Source organism: Ailuropoda melanoleuca, unplaced genomic scaffold (genome assembly GCF_002007445.2).
Source record: "Ailuropoda melanoleuca isolate Jingjing unplaced genomic scaffold, ASM200744v2 unplaced-scaffold11384, whole genome shotgun sequence".
Lineage (NCBI taxonomy): Eukaryota > Metazoa > Chordata > Mammalia > Carnivora > Ursidae > Ailuropoda > Ailuropoda melanoleuca.
This window is the reverse complement of record NW_023179820.1, coordinates 817,621-835,124: the sequence shown is the minus strand read 5'-3', so window position 1 is coordinate 835,124 and position 17,504 is coordinate 817,621. Positions and strand designations below refer to the sequence as shown.

The 17,504-nt window shown below is 38.2% G+C and overlaps 1 protein-coding gene across 9 annotated transcripts in view; it reads left to right on the top strand.

Annotated features, from left to right (window-relative positions):
• The window catches only part of PRKDC (protein kinase, DNA-activated, catalytic subunit), a 247,506-nt gene that overhangs the window by 173,675 nt on the left and 56,327 nt on the right, over window positions 1-17,504 (top strand). For all 9 annotated transcript variants that reach the window (XR_004622659.1, XM_034650151.1, XM_034650152.1 and 6 more), the window contains 6 exons: window positions 6,468-6,673; window positions 9,526-9,664; window positions 10,542-10,730; window positions 11,566-11,790; window positions 13,002-13,110; window positions 14,921-15,032. Coding sequence is in view for 8 of the 9 variants with exons in the window: in XM_034650151.1 (XP_034506042.1) it covers window positions 6,468-6,673; window positions 9,526-9,664; window positions 10,542-10,730; window positions 11,566-11,790; window positions 13,002-13,110; window positions 14,921-15,032 (980 nt within the window). In the remaining variant the exon portion in view is untranslated. The remainder of the gene's footprint in view (window positions 1-6,467; window positions 6,674-9,525; window positions 9,665-10,541; window positions 10,731-11,565; window positions 11,791-13,001; window positions 13,111-14,920; window positions 15,033-17,504) is intronic.

Genomic DNA, 17,504 nt, shown 5'->3' with positions numbered 1-17,504 from the left:
TTAACCTCCATGTATTTGTGTTCTTTCCAACTTTTCTGTTGTGATTGTGTTCAAGTTTTAAAGCGTTGTGGTCTGAAAATATACATGGTATATTTTCTCAGTCTTTTTGTATCACTTGAGACCTGATTTGTGACCAAGTATATTGTCTATTCTTGGAGAACGTTCCACGTACACTCAAGAGGAATGTGTATTATGTTGCTTTAGGAGGAAATGCCCTGAATATATCTGTGAAGTCCATCTGGTCCAGTGTGTCATTCAAAGCCTTTGTTTCCTTGTGGATCTTCTGCTTAATGATCTGTCCATTGGTGTGAGTGGGGTGTCAAAGTCCCCTACTATTATTGTATTATCATCAATGAGTTTCTTTAATTTTGTTATTAATTGTTTTATATATTTGGCTGCTCCCAAGCTGGGGGCATGAATAATTACAATTGTTAGATGATCTTGTTGGATAGACCCTTTTATTATGAGGTAGTGTCCTTGTTCATCTCTTATTATCGTCTTTGGTTTAAAAACTAGTTTGTCTGATCTAAGGATCGCTACTCCAGCTATTCTTGTCCATTAGCATGATAAATGGTTCTCCATCCCCTCACTCCTCACTTTCAATCTGGAGGTGTCTTTGGGTCTAAAATGAGTCTTGGCATATCAATGGGTCTTGTTTTGTTATCCAATCTGATACCCTGTGTCTTTTAATTGGAGCATTTAGTCCATTTACATTTAGAGTAATTCTTGAAAGATAGGAATTTAGTGCCATTGTATTTCCTGTAAAGTCACTGTTTCTGTAGATTGTCTCTGTTCCTTTCTGGTCTTTGTTACTTTTGGGCTCTCCCTCCACTCAAAGGATCCCCTTTAGTATTTCTTGCAGGGCTGGTATAGTGGCCAAAAATTCCTTCATTTTTTGTTTGTCCTGAACCTCTTTATCTCTCCTTCTATTCTGAATGACATCCTGGCTGGATAAAATAATCTTGGCTGCATATTTTTCCCATTTAGCATGTTGAATATGTCATTGCCAGTCCTTTCTGGCCTGCCAGCTCTCTGTGGACAGGTCTGCTGCCAGCCTTATGTGTCTACCCTTGTAGGTTAAGGACCTTTTGTCCCAAGCTGCTTTCAGGATTTTCTCTTTATCTCTGAAATTTGTAAGCTTTACTATATTATGTCGGGGTCTTGACCTATTTTTATTGATTTTGTGGGGGGTTCTCTGTTTCTCCTGGACTTTAATGCCTCTGTCCTTCCCCAGATTAGGGAAGGTCTGATCTATAATTTGTTCAAGTAAACCTTCTTCCCCCCTCTCTCTCTTTATCTTCTAGGACCTCTGTTACTCAAATATTATTTCGCTTTACAGAATTGCTGATTTTTTGAAGTCTCCCTTTGTGATCCAGTAGTAGTTTTTCTCTCTTTTTCTCAGCTTTCTTATTTTCCATCATTTTGTGTTCTATATCACTGCCTCTCTCTTCTGCCTCATTTATCTTAGCTGTTAGAGCCTCAATGTTTGACTGCATATCAGTAATAGAATTTTTAATTTTGTCCTGATTAGATTTTAGTTCTTTTATTTCTAACAGTAAGGGATTTTTATATTTCTAACAGTAAGGGATTCTCCAGTGTCTTTTATGTTTTATGTTTTATGTTTTGATTTCTAGTTCCGACATCTTAAATGCCTGGCAGAGAGTAGTGCCGCCTGTTCTTTCTTTTGCAGTGAATTTCTCCTAGTCATTGTATTCAGAAAAGTAAGAAGGAAAAGAAAAAAAACAAAATAGCAAAAACATCAATAATAACCACAGCAAAAACCTCAAAAAATGTTTCTGGTATATACTGTGTACATTCTGCTGTTGTGTTTTGGCTGCTCTTTCCCACTGGTCCTTCTTCTACAGAGTTCCTCCTTGCTTGCAGTGGGGAGTGCTTTGACCTTTAAGTAGGTGTGGTTTGATTTGTCAAGTTAAACTTGTAAAGGAAAAAAGAAAAAAAGAGAAGGAAAAAGAAAAAGCCAAACAAAACCAAATCCTGGTCCAAAACAAGAGAAAGGGAAATGGAACAAAAATGGATACAAACAGACAAACAATAAACTATAAATGTGACTGTAGAAAATAAGAAACAAGGAAGGAAAGAAGAGTAGGGAAAGAAGAAAAGAGAAAAAATGTAGCCAGGTCCAAAAAATAAGAGAAGGAAACAATTGAACTGACAACTGAACAAAAGATTATAAGCATGATACAAAGAAAGAAGAAAAGAAAAAAAGAGAAAAGGGACAAAATAGATAGTAAAGGATGAAGAATAAAAAATAAGAAATAGAAAAATACAAAATGAAAAAACACTTAAAAATTAAGAGGGGTGCCTGGGTGGCACAGCGGTTAAGCGTCTGCCTTCGGCTCAGGGCGTGATCCCGGCGTTATGGGATCGAGCCCCACATCGGGCTCCTCTGCTGTGAGCCTGCTTCTTCCTCTCCCACTCCCTCTGCTTGTGTTCCCTCTCTCTCTGGCTGTCTCTATCTCTGTCAAATAAATAAATAAAATCTTTAAAAAAAAAAATTAAGAGAAGAGGGGAGTAAAAAACAAAAAAAAGAAGCAAGCCTTGTCCTATTTCCATTGGAGGGTGAGGTTTTGGAATTTCTTTAATCAGTGGACTTGGTAGATATGAGGGCTGTGTTGGTCTTCTGTGGGAGAGGCTTGCTGGGCTGGTTCACAAGGTGACTTGCCCTTTTAAAAATGTCCCTGCCAGGCACTGGGGTGTAGCGTAGGGAATTCAGAGTCCACTGGAGGTGCTGTGTTTCTCTCTGAAGTCCTGCTATGGTGGTGGGAGGAAGGAGAGAGGAGTGGTGGAGGAGATAGAAAATGGTGTCACCCAGCCCTCTTGTCCCTGGGGGGCAGAACTTCAGCCGCACTGTTCAGAAGCCCTCTTAGAAAAGCAAACAATCTCCCGTGTGTCCTGTTGTTTCATCAGTTCCCTGCCCTAACCTGCCTGTACCTGGACCGTTGGCACACCCAGAGACACAGATACGTATTTTATCCTTGGCTGGTGGCTGGGATTCAAAATTCCCAAGTTTTAAAGGACCTGGTAAGGTGCAGGCCCAATCCCATCCCAGGAGGGAAGACTTGGGCTGTGCCCAGCACGGTCCCATCCCAAAAAGCCATCACACAGCTTGCTCAGAGGCTAGAATTTATGGTAATGCTCAACAAAAAGTTAGAACCAGGTTATTGGTAGTCTGCACTCAGCTCTGTCCCCTACTCTCTGTCCCAGAAAAGTCTTTAAAAAGGCTTGACTCTATTGTGGCAGACAGCAAAAACTACGGCCGTTTAATTGCAATCTTCTGCAGTCTCTGCTTTCTGCTCAGTTCAGCCACAGAAAAGCAGCCACTCAGCACACACACAGAGGTTTAAGCCTGCTGTGGCTCACAGCAAAAAGTTAAGAGGTTTTCTGCCCTCTGTGTGGACCTGTGACCCCGCTGATGAGCACCACTCAGTGTTTCCAGCTGGCCTTTGGTCCTTTGAGAGGCTAAGTAGGCTCTTCCAAATGCCCTCTGGAATGGGTGTGGTATCTCCCTGTGCAATCCACGGGATCTCCTCACTGTGGCTTATTGTGTGGTCCCTATGCACTGGGCTCTTTCCCACTTTTTCCCTCTTCCTGACTTTGCTCCGAGAAATGGGTTCTGTCCCCTTCATGGCCTTGCGGCTTTCCTCTCCCCCAGTTCAGGGCTCTGAACCTTGTATCTACCCCATTCTCTTGCTCCAACTGTGCAGATTATTTCCTTAATCCTCTGATCATCCCAAAATACTTGAATGTTAATCTGGTTGTATTTGAAAGACATGGCAAGTTCAGGGTCCCCCTACTACTCCACCATCTTAACTCCTCCCCCCAAAGCCCATTTTTGTAATCGTGTAACTAGTAACCTCGCTAGAGTAATTTAGGGTATATATTGTTTAATAATATTTATCAGTAGCCTTGGTTTGCAAACTAATTTGGTGGTAATTCCCTGAGATGAAATACTAGGTTTTCTTGCTTTGTTCTTTCCTATGTAGCATGAAACTGTTAATACTGTTTCTTTTTATATATTCTATTTTTATTGGTTTATAATTTACAAGTAGAATTGCATCATTGTTTTTTTCTTGGGTGCACTAAAGATAAGATTTGAGAAATTATATTGAATTAGCCAGTATTTTAAAATAAGTTTCTCTTTACATTGTATTCTGAAGTGATTTTTTAAATTCTGAATTCCTAGTTTTGTCCCTATATATATTTTTAAAAGCTAGTTTTCTCCATTGTTGTTCAAGAGAGTCATTAAATGTTATTAAGTATATAAATGGCTTCTACTCACTCTAGAGTTTGCTATTCGGCATTGCCTATGGAGAAAGCAGCATGAATTCAAGTTAGTGCCTGCAACCTGCAGCATTTACTATTATGACTTTCTGTTTGTGGTTCATATCCAAAAGTATGATTTTTTTTCCTCTCTCCATGAAATCTCAGTTCATTTGGCATGGCATTTACATGAATTCTTATTCTAGTAAGCACTATCTCTCTGAGATGCCACTGCCTAACCATGACATCCCAGAATGAGTTTCTTGTCTGCTGTATATCCTGTATTTGTAAGATTACCCTAACTATATCCGTCAAACTGGAAGAAAAATCCATAGCCATTTTTCCATGACACAGTCAGTGACTGGCAAACATATTAATTTGTCGTCCTACGTGTATGCTATTCATTGCTTGTTTGATCTTTATAAAAATTTTAATTTCTTTACGAAGCACTTATTGAGGATATTGTATGTGTGAATCTCTAAGAACTATGGAATATTTGAAATGAAGAAATGTCTCTTGCCTTCACCTAATACGGTGAGATAAGGGTCCAAACAAAGAATATTGTTACTCCAGTAGATCGTCAACATTTTGAAAATTAGACTTCATTACTTATTCTGTTTTGGAATTTATGAGAAGTGAAATCAGTCAGCTGAAGTTTTTTTGCTTAGCAAATCATTCTTTATAAACTGTTAACAAGATTATACAGAATAGTCAATCTTCTTGAAAATAGACTCACAGAACTCATTTAAATTATGGGAATGCATTTACGTATAAAGGAATGATATACCAGTAATAGTTGTTTACTTATTTAAAACTTTCACCAAAGACTTCTATTGGCAAATGGGAATAAATCTTAAGCTACATGCTGTCATGGACAACATTGTTTACTGCAATGTCTAGAACATAGAGGACATTCAGTAAATATAGAATGAGTTGATTCCTTGAAAATTAAAAGTATGCTTTAAAGATTTTATTTATTTGAGAGAGAGAGAGCGTGCATGCACGTGTGTGCCCTTGCACTAGCAGGGAGAGGGGCAGATGGGGAGGGAAAGGGAGAGAGAGAGAAGCTCTCAAGCAGACTCTGTGCTGAGCATGGATCCTGACGTGGGGCTCTATCTCACAACCATGAGATCATGACCTGAGCTGAAACCAAGAGTCACAGGCTCAACCGACTGAGCATCCCAAGAGCCCCCAAAATATATTTATTTTAAAATAGTCTTATGTAATTCAGGGCTTCCCTTTCTAAATTAGAATGATGTTATCTCAAAATCTGATACCCCAATTAAGACCAAGAATTTGTGTTATTAATTGAAACAGAATTTTATTTGGATTTTTTTCCCTATACCACTGGTTCCTTCTAAGAGTGACATTTTTGTTTGCTAGCTTGCTTTGGAGAATCTGTATTCTTTCAAGTCCCCTAATGTAGAACTTAAGTTGGCTTGATCAGACTTAGCAAGTGGTCCATGTTTGGCACAGCTGTGAGGAAAGTATTGTGTTTGTGGCTTGCGGGGGACTGTCTTTACTGTCTTTTCCGGATATCTGCATATATGTGCAGAGACACACAAGAACTACGTGCACATATTCAGGTTTGTTTTAATGAAAATGCTTCCATATTTTTTATAATGTTCTGTATATTGATTTGTAGTTTATTTTTTATTGGTGTATATAGGACTCTCAAATTGAGAATTATAAAGTAAAGGTCATAAAAATTCCTGAAATCCTCTAATTCAATATTATTGTGAATAAGTTAGCCCCTGGGTGGAAGGAGATGAGAAAAACGATGCTAAAGTGTGGAACAGAGATAAGTATAACCTACTTTTTGGTGATTGGATATGAAATTTTTGTGTTTTAACTGCTTTTCTCACCTTGTAATAGGCTGAATATTCCTGGAAACTGCAATTGTCATTTGGATATATAAATTATATATACAAAATTTTTTGTTTTTCTAGTGGTTTTCTTGCTTTAAATTAACGTCTGAATTGGAAGTGTAAAATTAAAAGGTCATTTCCTCCTTTTAGCAAGCTGAATGTTGAGGAAATTTTGTTAATAGAATTACACGGAGAAATTTTTGGTTATATCACTACTTATGTCAAAATGTTCTTTTATGTTTAGTAAAATGACTTATTTACTTGTGAAGATACAAAGTACCACAGGCAAAATGGCTGCATGTGTTTGTGGTTTCACAGGAAATCAGTTGCCAACACACAGACTTGCTGAGCCTTGACCCAGCTTCTGTCAGTGCTGGCTGCCTGGCCAGTCTGCAGCAGCCTGTGGGCATCCGCCTTCTTGAGGAGGCCCTGCTCCACCTGGTGCCTCAAGAGCCACCTGCCAAGAGGTTTCAGGGGCGGACTCGCCTCTCTCCTGACGTCATCAGATGGATGGAACTTGCTAAGTAAGCTCTGTGATCCAGACTGTTGGGAGAACAGTGAATTTGACTGAAGTAATCAGAAAAAATGTTTCATTCTGCTGGAAAATGAGCAAATAAAGTTGATAGTAACACTTTTGCAAAATTTTTTGAAAAATCTCTCTGGTGAAGTACCATTCCATAAGTCAAGAATAGTTGTCACAATGAGGAATGTCTTGTTTCAGGAAAGAGACCATCAGTGAACTCTGTTCTTTCAGTATACAATCTTTTTGGACTGAGGGTGTTATTTACCAAGTTTAGTTTCCTGTAAAGTGTGGCCATAACTTACAGTTTTATATGTTTTTACTGCTTTACTAAACTGAATAGGGGCGCCTGGGTGGCACAGCGGTTAAGCGTCTGCCTTCGGCTCAGGGCGTGATCCCGGGGTTCTGGGATCGAGCCCCACATCAGGCTCTTCCGCTATGAGCCTGCTTCTTCCTCTCCCACTCCCCCTGCTTGTGTTCCCTCTCTCACTGGCTGTCTCTATCTCTGTCGAATAAATAAATAAAATCTTTAAAAAAAAAAAATTAAAAAAAAAAAAATAAAAAAAATAAACTGAATAGAGGATGATCCACTATTTTTAGCAGGACTCAAACTTTTAGAAACAATTTAATACAATTACTTTATTTGGGAAAAACAAGTTCCATTTTGTCATTGTGCCATTTTGCATCATGTCTGATTTTTTCCTAACTTGTGGTTTTATCATAAAGCCAGTGCCTAATTCTGAGAAGGATGTTAGGTTGAAATTAAATTTGAACTTCTATTTTATAGTGCTGATTTTTAGATCTTCGGGTTCTAAGAAAAAAGAGAGTAAAGGTTAGGGTGGGGAATCCCTTGTACTATTCACTGTTTTATAGTCATTCATATCTTTCATTCTTAATTGGGCACTGTGTGTGAGCAAGACAGTGTGTCAGCTGCTGAAAAGAATTAGACATGTCTCCCAGACTCACAAAACTAGCCATCCAGTAGGACATGTATGTACTTACATGCATAAATAACCATACATGAAATGGAAAGTGGTGAAGTTCTCTTGAGAGGCAAAATAAATACAAGGGCAGTTCAGAGAGTGCATCTTGGCTAATACTGATTCTGCCTATTAACCATTTTTATCCTGTTGTTTCAGATGTGTAAGTGAACAGTCAGTAATACTTTCTATATTTAATATTTTCAGGGAATGAGAAACTCATCTAATGTGTATTTGCTGGGTAAATGAAGTATACAACTTTTAAGAGCCTAAACTTTAAACATTTGTTTCTAACTTTATTTAATACTTCCTCATACTTCTGGGGCACCTAGGTGGCTCAGTCAGTTGAACACCCAACTCTTGGTTTTGGCTCAGGTCATGATCTCAGGGTCCTGAGATTGAGCTCTGCTTTGGGCTCCACACTCAGTGGGGTCTCTGCTTGGGATTCTGTCTCTCCCTCTACTCCTCCCCCTGCTTGAGCTCTCTGCACTCTTTCTCTCTAAAATAAATAAACTTTTAAAGAAATACTTCCTCATACTTTTGTGTATATAATATTTTGCATTCCTTTCAAACAGAGTACTAAGAACATAATTTTGCTTGTTCATGTTATGTCAGGGTCATCATTTTGACCATGTTACAGTGTGTATCATCCCGGGAACATGGGGCCAGTGCAAGGTGGATATGAGACTGATCTGTTTTCTGAGGTATTGGAAAATGGTTGTAGTTTCATCTCCTCTTGGGCTCTTGGACTGTGAGCAATTATCCTGCCTCCCATCTCCCTACTTCTGTCTCTGATTTGTTACCCATAACCCTCTACAAACAGAGCAAAGAGAGGGCCATGTCTACTAGACTTTTATCTAAATTTGGAATCCTGGGGCTTCTGGGTGGCTCAATTGGTTAAGCATCTGCCTTCAGCTCAGGTCATGATCCCAGGGTTCTGGGATTGAGTCCCACATTGGGCTCCTTGCTCAGCGTGGAGTCTGCTTCTCCCTCTCCCTGCTCTTGCTGTCTCTGTCTCTCACTTTCTCTCTCTCAAATAAATAAATAAAATCTTTAAAAATAAATAGATAAGTTTGGACCCTTAGGCTCTGATAGAGTCCTTTGAGCTTTTTTGATGTAATAAATACATGAGATTTCATATCTGAGAAAGGACCAAACTGCAGGAAAGCCAAGGAAGAAGCAGTCCTTGCTGGCTGGCCAGGTGATTGCAGCTTCAGGAAGAGATGACATTTGTGTTGAATCTTAAAAGATGGGGGAAAAAATTCCAGGGGAAGGGAACAAACTTATTAACACTTACTTGAGAATATTTTAGTGGGGAAGCTTGGTTGATGGGGTGAAGTAGATTTTTGTTAATGTAAAGAGAGGAATGAGTGCTCTAGCAAATAGTAAGGCTGTAAGAAAATTACTTGTCAGTAGAATTGAGATGGCCCATAGCATGTGGATTAACACATGGCCTTATTAGGAACAGGATTAATTTTTAATCACTCTGGATTCTTGACTGTGTTCCAAATTTTAGGTATAGACAGGATTTCAAATAAGTCACTCACTGATATGTGCAATGTTACTGTAATGGATTAACACAAAATAGTCTTATTATAATGAGGCAATTCATCCATTGTAAACTTATGATATTTTCAGATTTCATCCTAAATGCACTTTAGGATAATCTCTGTCTCCTGTATGACTAAAGTAGTAAAATCTAATGGTAACTTCACAATGTCTAAGATTTTATATTTTTAAGAAAACAAAAATAACATATATCCTTTTTGGCTAACATAATGTGGCCTCTTGATTTAATATCATTTCATTAGAATAAACACTTTAAAAATATTGGCATATTCATTGATTTGGACTTTTTTTTTGGTTTGTGTTTTAGACTGTATAGGTCAATTGGAGAATATGACGTTCTCCGTGGTATTTTTAGCAGTGAGATAGGAACAAAGCAAGTCACTCATAGTGCGATATTGGCAGAAGCAAGAAGTGATTATTCTGAAGCTGCTAAGCAGTATAATGAGGTAAAATTGATCTCTAGCAAATATGTCAGTTGCTTAAACACTTTTGTTTTCTGAATGGAAAAACTGTTAGCTTTAGAATTCAGAGCTTCATTAATGTTTCAACTTTATTCCTTAGTTATTACACAAAGATTAATAATGGAATAGTTTCATAATAACCAAATGTGAAATAATTATTGCTTTATCTCTTATTCTTTTTAAGAAAACATCACTGAATAAAAGAGAGAGCATTTCATACCAAATACTGTAAAACTGTAAGATGTTATTTCAGTATCTGCTGTTATTATATAATTCTATTTGGGTAGATTGTTTTCCCTTAGTAAATAAAAACTTTATGAAGAGGTAAGCATTGGTTTTGGGAAGGTGACTATAAGTTCAATTTTGTACATTTTGTGTTCTTAATTGCCAATGGCTATCTAGGTATAGATGACTAACAAATAGTTGAACTTCAGAGTCTGTGATCTATGAGATTCTTGAATAAGCAATCCAGGTTGTAAAGTCATCTGTAATTTTCAGTAAATGTCCCATTTTCTGATTTTCAATCTAATAACTCTTTATGTGGTAAATAACCCACAGTATTGATTTAAATCAAATTTTGGGTCATTCAGAGGCTTTAGTTTATCAATTGGCTTCATTTGTAAGTTTCTCAGAGAAATAGTTTCCTCTCGGTTTTTATGTTCATTTGTTCCCATAAGATTTGTTTGGTTTATTTTCTTCTATTCAGTGTTACTCTGTTTTCCCTTTTCTCTCCCCTTGTCATAAATCTGAAAATGATTGTTCTTAGCATGAATGCTAACACTACCTATAATACAAATGTTTTCATATTTATATTCTTTCCAACTTTGTAAAAGAAAGTTATGAACTTTTCTTCTTATATAAGGCTCTCAATAAACGTGAGTGGGTGGATGGTGAGCCTGCGGAAGCTGAGAAGGATTTTTGGGAGCTTGCATCCCTTGACTGTTATAACCAGCTTGCTGAGTGGAAATCATTGGCATACTGTTGTACAGTCAGTGTTGATAATGCAAGCCCTCCAGATCTAAATAAAATGTGGAGTGAACCATTTTATCAGGTGGGTAGAATAAAGATGTATTTATTCATTTGAGAGAGAGAGAGAGCATGAGCAAAAGGGGCAGAGGGAGAGAGAGAATCTCAAGCATACTCTGCACCCAGTGCACACAGAACCCTGAGACCATGACCTGATTAACTGACGGAACCACTAAGGCACCCCCAGTAGAATTGTTTTTCAGGTCACTGAGATAAATATTTTAGATGGTAAGCTGTTTTCTAATTAATGAAGTTGTTTAAAACTTTTAAAAAAACTAGTAGTTGTGAAGTATTAGGATATTTGTATAGCCTGACTGCCCCCATGAACTCCATAATATTGTTAAGTCTCTTACCACTTTTGGCTAACCCTTTCCTAATAAATGGGATTCATTTAAAAATAAATATTAATGTCCATGCTATGACTACGTGGAAGAATATTTCATGGTGTCTCTGCCCTGAGTCACAGGCTACACATGGGGTAGCCCTGACCCCTGGAGTGGGACGGTCCCCCTCCCATGGGATCGCCCAGACTCTTGGAGAGAAGCAGCTCACCTCGTTCCCACAGTACAGCTGTCTTGGCTGTGCTTGTAGATTCCTCACTTGTATGTAACACCCACTGATCTTTCAGCTAAAAGTGGTTCCCATTTTCTATAAAACATGTTCCTATATATTTTGTGGTTACAAAATGAATAATTTTAAATGAATGTGTTTTAAAAATTGTGGTTTTAGGTTTGAAACAGTCCTCATCACAATTAGCTCTAAATCTTGACCTAAAAAATTATACCAAAGGATATTATAAAATAATTAGGCATACTCATACTGGCTTTCTACAGTTACAAGTAGAGTCTTCTGTTCCTTAGGAGACCTATCTACCTTACCTGATCCGCAGCAAGCTGAAGTTACTGCTTCAAGGGGAGGCTGAGCAGTCCCTGCTGACGTTTATCGATGAAGCTGTGAACCAAGAGCTTCAGAAGGCTCTTATAGAGCTGCACTATAGTCAAGAATTGAGTCTTCTTTACATCTTACAAGACGATGTTGACAGAGCCAAATATTATATTGAAAATTGCATTGAGATTTTTATGCAGGTAATGCAGATGCACCAGTCTGAAATGTACCATTTCTATGATACTTTTAAAAGTCAGTAAACTAGTGAATAAAAACAATCAACAAGCGAAAATTTTCATTTACTATTTGATACCACCCATTTCCTTCATATCTGTTCTTCCATTTTCTTCTAAAATTTCTTCACTCTGTCCTTTGTCTTAATGCATTTTTAATCCTTTTTTTCTGTTTTAAAAAGTTCCATTTTTTTGTTTTTCCTTAGTTTTTTATCTTTTTCAAACTGTTAAAGAACACTTGAGGGGCAGACTTTCTATCCAGATTGGCTGAATGGAAGCTTGGTTGCTTTGTGAAGACCATGAACCAGTTTTCCTTGTTCATTTTTACCATTGTGCCTTCTTTCCTGTGTGCTTTTATGAGAATCTTCTGATGTTTGTTTTTAAAGTCAGTGTCTTTATAGAGCCTCTTAACATTTATCATTGGCTTGTGTTGACCATAGAAGCATATCCATTCATTGTCTTTGTTTTTTATTTTATTTATTTTTTAATAGGCTCCGTGTGCAGTTCACAGCCAATGTGGGGCTTGAACTCAGAACTATGAGATCAAAATCTGAGCCGAGAGCAAGAGTTGGTCACTCAACCAACTGAGCCACCCAGGCGCCCCAAATTTTGAATTTGTTTTGTGCGCTCAAGGGGAAGTTCATCAAAGAAGGAATTGGCTTCTGTAGTTGGCAGTTTTATATTAGAGGACATTGTGATTTTTAAAAATTGGTGGTGAATAGAGGCAACAGTACCTAATTGTATTGATTTTATTGACTTCTTTGAACCAAAATGTGATTAAAACCTAAATTATTTTTAAAAACTTAAGCCATTTGTTAATTGGTTCTGTGAGCTAACTATTAACTGCACGGAGACACATTTCGTAATTGATGTAGTGTAGTTGCTCTATTTAATGTTTTCGGGGGCGCCTGGGTGGCACAGCGGTTAGGCGTCTGCCTTCGGCTCAGGGCATGATCCCGGCGTTATGGGATCGAGCCCCACGTCAGGCTCCTCTGCTAGGAGCCTGCTTCTTCCTCTCCCACTCCCCCTGCTTGTGTTCCCTCTCTCGCTGGCTGTCTCTATCTCTGTCAAATAAATAAATAAAATCTTAAAAAAAAGTATTTAATGTTTTCGGGGACTGTTTTAAAATTTAAAGTAGTAAATTGATTTATAAAAAATGTTAAATATCTTTTTTCTAGAATTACTCAAGTATTGATGTCCTCTTACACAGAAGTAGACTCACCAAATTGCAGTCTGTACAAACTTTAATAGAAATTCAGGAGTTCATCAGTTTTATAAGCAGACAAGGTAATTTTTTTAACCCACCATTTTTTTTCTTTTATAATTATGGAAGAGGTTTGGTATGGTTTTTTTACTTAGTGAAAGTACATGTTTCTTAACGTATGGGTTAGAAAATACCTTGAGTTCATTCTACAAATATATATTTTGACATCATTGAAATAAATGTTTAAAATGGTCGAGCACTATTCTAGACAGTGGGGATGAAAGCCAAACAAAATGTATTGCCTAGCTTAAAAATGCTTTCAAAAGAGTGGGGTAATCCCCACACGAAGTGATCCCTACTGAGGCGGAGGGAAGTCCCATGTCAAATACAGATAACAGAATCTGCCCTGGACTGAAGTGTGCAGGAGGCTCCTGGAGGAAGGGCCTGAGTTGAGTGTGGAAGAGGCAGGGGGGCTCACAGAAGGTCTGCCTTATAGAAAGCCTGCAGTGTCCTGGATGGCTGAAAGTTCAGTGACTAGGTGCCACATGCCCTGGCCTGAGGGCAGGTGAAGCTGCTGCAGCAGTGTGCATAGCCTGAAGGTGTTTCTGCTGCCAGCAAGTAGATTTTATCTTAGTACCTAGGGGAGGCCACCCAGAGTCAAAGGGAAAGAGTACATCTTTGAATCAGGTATATATCTTAGTTATAAATTGGAATTTCAGCATTTATGCTAAATAATTAAAAATAAAAATGAAAGCCACTCTCAGAGTACTAATAAAAATTGGTGTTCATATATATATCTATAACTAATCATACTCTGCTTTAAATTTGGAGTATTCTTTTTCAAGTACATATTGTTAATGACAGATCATTCATTAAGTGTTTTCTACTTTCCAGGACTTAAGTTAATCTCTTTTTTCTATATTACATAGTTTTTATGACAGCCTTACAAGATTTAGATTTTTTTCCTCTCATTTTATACAAACATAGGTTAAATAACTTGCCTAACCTAATATGTGAAAGATCCTGATCTTGAACCCAGGACTGTCGAATTTAAGCTTGTATTCTTTTTTTTTTTTTTTAAAGATTTTATTTATTTATTGGACAGACATAGAGACAGCCAGTGAGAGAGGGAACACAAGCAGGGGGAGTGGGAAAAGAAGAAGCAGGCTCATAGCGGAGGAGCCCGATGTGGGGCTCGATCCCATAACGCTGGGATCATGCCCTGAGCCAAAGGCAGACGCTCAACCGCTGTGCCACCCAGGCGCCCCTAAGCTTGTATTCTTAACCACTGCTTTCCCACCAACAGAAAGCAATAAAGCTAAAGCTTTAAACATTAGTAATGTGAAATTTAAATTTTCTGAGAGTTGTCATGAATCTCTTAAGGCCAGATTGCTTTGTTTATTAATTACTATCATGTAACCTTGTTGCACATACCAGGGTCTGGGGCAGTATTCCATCATTCAACACAGTGATGTGTCTCCAGCTTAAGTGGCGAATATTCACATAAATGGCAGACCAAGACTATAAGTAGCCCTGTGCTGATTAAGATCAGATTTTGCCAACAAGAAAATTGGCTGCAACCCTATGAAAACTTTTCAGGTTTCAGTGCTTTTTAGACTTTGGAATTGTGGATGAAGGACTGTGAATGAACCTGTGCTAAATTTTAAAATTGTGTATGTTTATTTCCCCAGTCTTACTCTATGTCCTTAAGAAATTGAGTTTTGATTGTCAAAATGTATTAGATTTGCTGTCGAAACTTTTTGTTCCTGTTGTGAAAGACAAAACAAAAATTTTTAATTTGGTCAAGAAATTTCTATTTACTAATGGCAGCCCAACTTTATAAATTGGTCTTGTCATTAAGCTGTGGATATAGTCATCTTCTAATATTTTTAGGTAATTTATCACGTCAAGCTCCCCTTAAGAGACTTATAAAAACCTGGACAAACAGATACCCAGATGCTAAAATGGACCCAATGAACATCTGGGATGACATCATCACAAACCGGTAAGATGTAATCTTTTTCATCTGACTATGGATTTTTTTCTGAAATTGCCAGAAAGACTTTTCTCCAAAACTGTGGTTTAGGACAATGTGGGATTTGAGTGTAGTGTAGATAGCTCTCATCTTGCTGATTTCCCATTTTAAGTTCTTAGTTCTCAGAAGACTCTTCATGTCAGCAGTGTGTCCTGTGTCCCAGCTCGCCCCTGTGAGGGGATTGCAGCCCACTAACATTGAATTTGTAATGTGCTGGGAGGTTTGTTATGAACATCCTCTGGCAGTAAGAGAAGGCAGGGGAGCAGTGGGGGCAGTGGTCCATCTGCTTCTGTCTTAGAGCTGAATGTTAGCTAGTGAAATGGCAGCAAAGAAAACACCGCTTAGTGACTTTTTTATTATTCTATTATTTTAAGTTGGATTTTTTATTTTATTTTATTTTATTATATTATGTTAATCACCATACAGTACATCCCCAGATTCCGATGTAAAGTTTTGCTTCATTAGTTGCGTATAACACCCAGTGCACCATGCAATACGTGCCCTCCTTACTACCCATCACCAGTCTATCCCATTCCCCCACCCCCTCCCCTCTGAAGTCTTCAGGTTGTTTCTCATAATCCATAGTCTCTCATGTTTCATTCCCCCTTCTGATTACCCCCCTTTTCTTTATCCCTTTCTTCCCCTACCGATCATCCTAGTTCTTATGTTCCATAGATGAGAGAAATCATATGATAATTGTCTTTCTCTGCTTGACTTATTTCACTTAGCATTATCTCCTCCAGTGCCGTCCATGTTGCAGCAAATGTTGAGAATTCGTTCTTTCTGATAGCTGAGTAATATTCCATTGTATATATGGACCACAGCTTCTTAATCCAGTCATCTGTTGAAGGGCATCTCGGCTCCTTCCATGATTTGGCTATTGTGGACAATGCAGCTATGAACATTGGGGTGCATATGGCCCTTCTCTTTACTACGTCTGTATCTTTGGGGTAAACACCCAGTAGTGCAATGGCTGGGTCATAGGGTAGTTCAATTTTTAACTTTTTAAGGGACCTCCACACTGTTTTCCAGAGTGGCTGTACCAACTTGCATTCCCACCAACAATGTAGGAGGGATCCCCTTTCTCCACATCCTCTCCAACAATTGTTGTTTCTTGCCTTGTCTATCTTTGCCATTCTAACTGGCGTAAGGTGGTATCTCAGTGTGGTTTTGATTTGAATTTCCCTGATGGCTAATGATTTTGAACATTTTTTCATGTGTCTGTTAGCCATTTGTATGTCTTCATTGGAAAAGTGTCTGTTCATATCTTCTGCCCATTTTATGATTTGTTTATTTGTTTCTCGTGTATTGAGTTTGAGAAGTTCTTTGTAGATCTTGGATACCAGTCCTTTATCTGTGGTGTCCTTTGCAAATATATTCTCCCATTCCGTGGGCTGTCTCTTAGTTTTTTTGACTGTTTCCTTGGCTGTGCAGAAGCTCTTTATCCTGATAAAGTCCCATAAGTTCATTTTATCTTTTATTTCTCTTGCCTTTGGAGATGTGTCGTGAAAAAGGTTGCTCTGGCCGATGTCATAGAAGTTGTTGCCTATGTTCTCCTCTAGAATTTTGATGGATTCCTGTCTCACATTGAGGTCTTTCATCCATTTGGAGTTTATTTTTGTGTATGGTGTGAGAGAGTGGTCAAGTTTCATTCTTTTGCATGTAGCTGTCCAATTTTCCCAGCACCATTTATTGAAGAGACTGTCTTTTTTCCACCGGATGTTTTTTCCTGCTTTATCAAAGATTAGTTGCCCAAAGAGCCGAGGGTCCATTTCTGGGTTCTCTATTCTGTTCCATTGGTCGATGTGTCTGTTTTTGTGCCAGTACCATGCTGTCTTTGTGATCACAGCTTTGTAGTACAGCTCGAAATCCGGCATTGTGATGCCCCCAGCTTTGTTTTTCCTTTTCAACAGTTCCTTGGAGATTCGGGGCCTTTTCTGGTTCCATACAAATTTAAGGACTATTTGTTCCAGTTCTTTGAAAAATGTCCTCGGTATTTTGATCGGGATAGCATTGAAAGTGTAGATTGCTCTGGGTAGTATGGACATTTTAACTATGTTAATTCTTCCAATCCATGAGCATGGAATATTTTTCCATCTTTTTATGTCTTCCTCAATATCTTTCAAAAGTGATCTATAGTTTCTAGCATATAGGTCCTTTACGTCTCTGGTTAAGTTAATTCCAAGGTAACGCATGGTTTTTGGTGTTATTGTAAATGGGATGGATTCCCTAATTTCTCTTTCTTCAGTCTCGTTATTCGTGTATAGAAATGCAACTGATTTCTGGGCATTGATTTTGTATCCTGCCACCTTACTGAATTGTTCTATAACTTCTAATAGTTTGGGAGTGGATTCCTTTGGGTTTTCCATATAGAGTATCATGTCATCTGCAAAGAGAGACAGTTTGACTTCTTCTTTGCCGATTTGGATACCTTTGATCCCT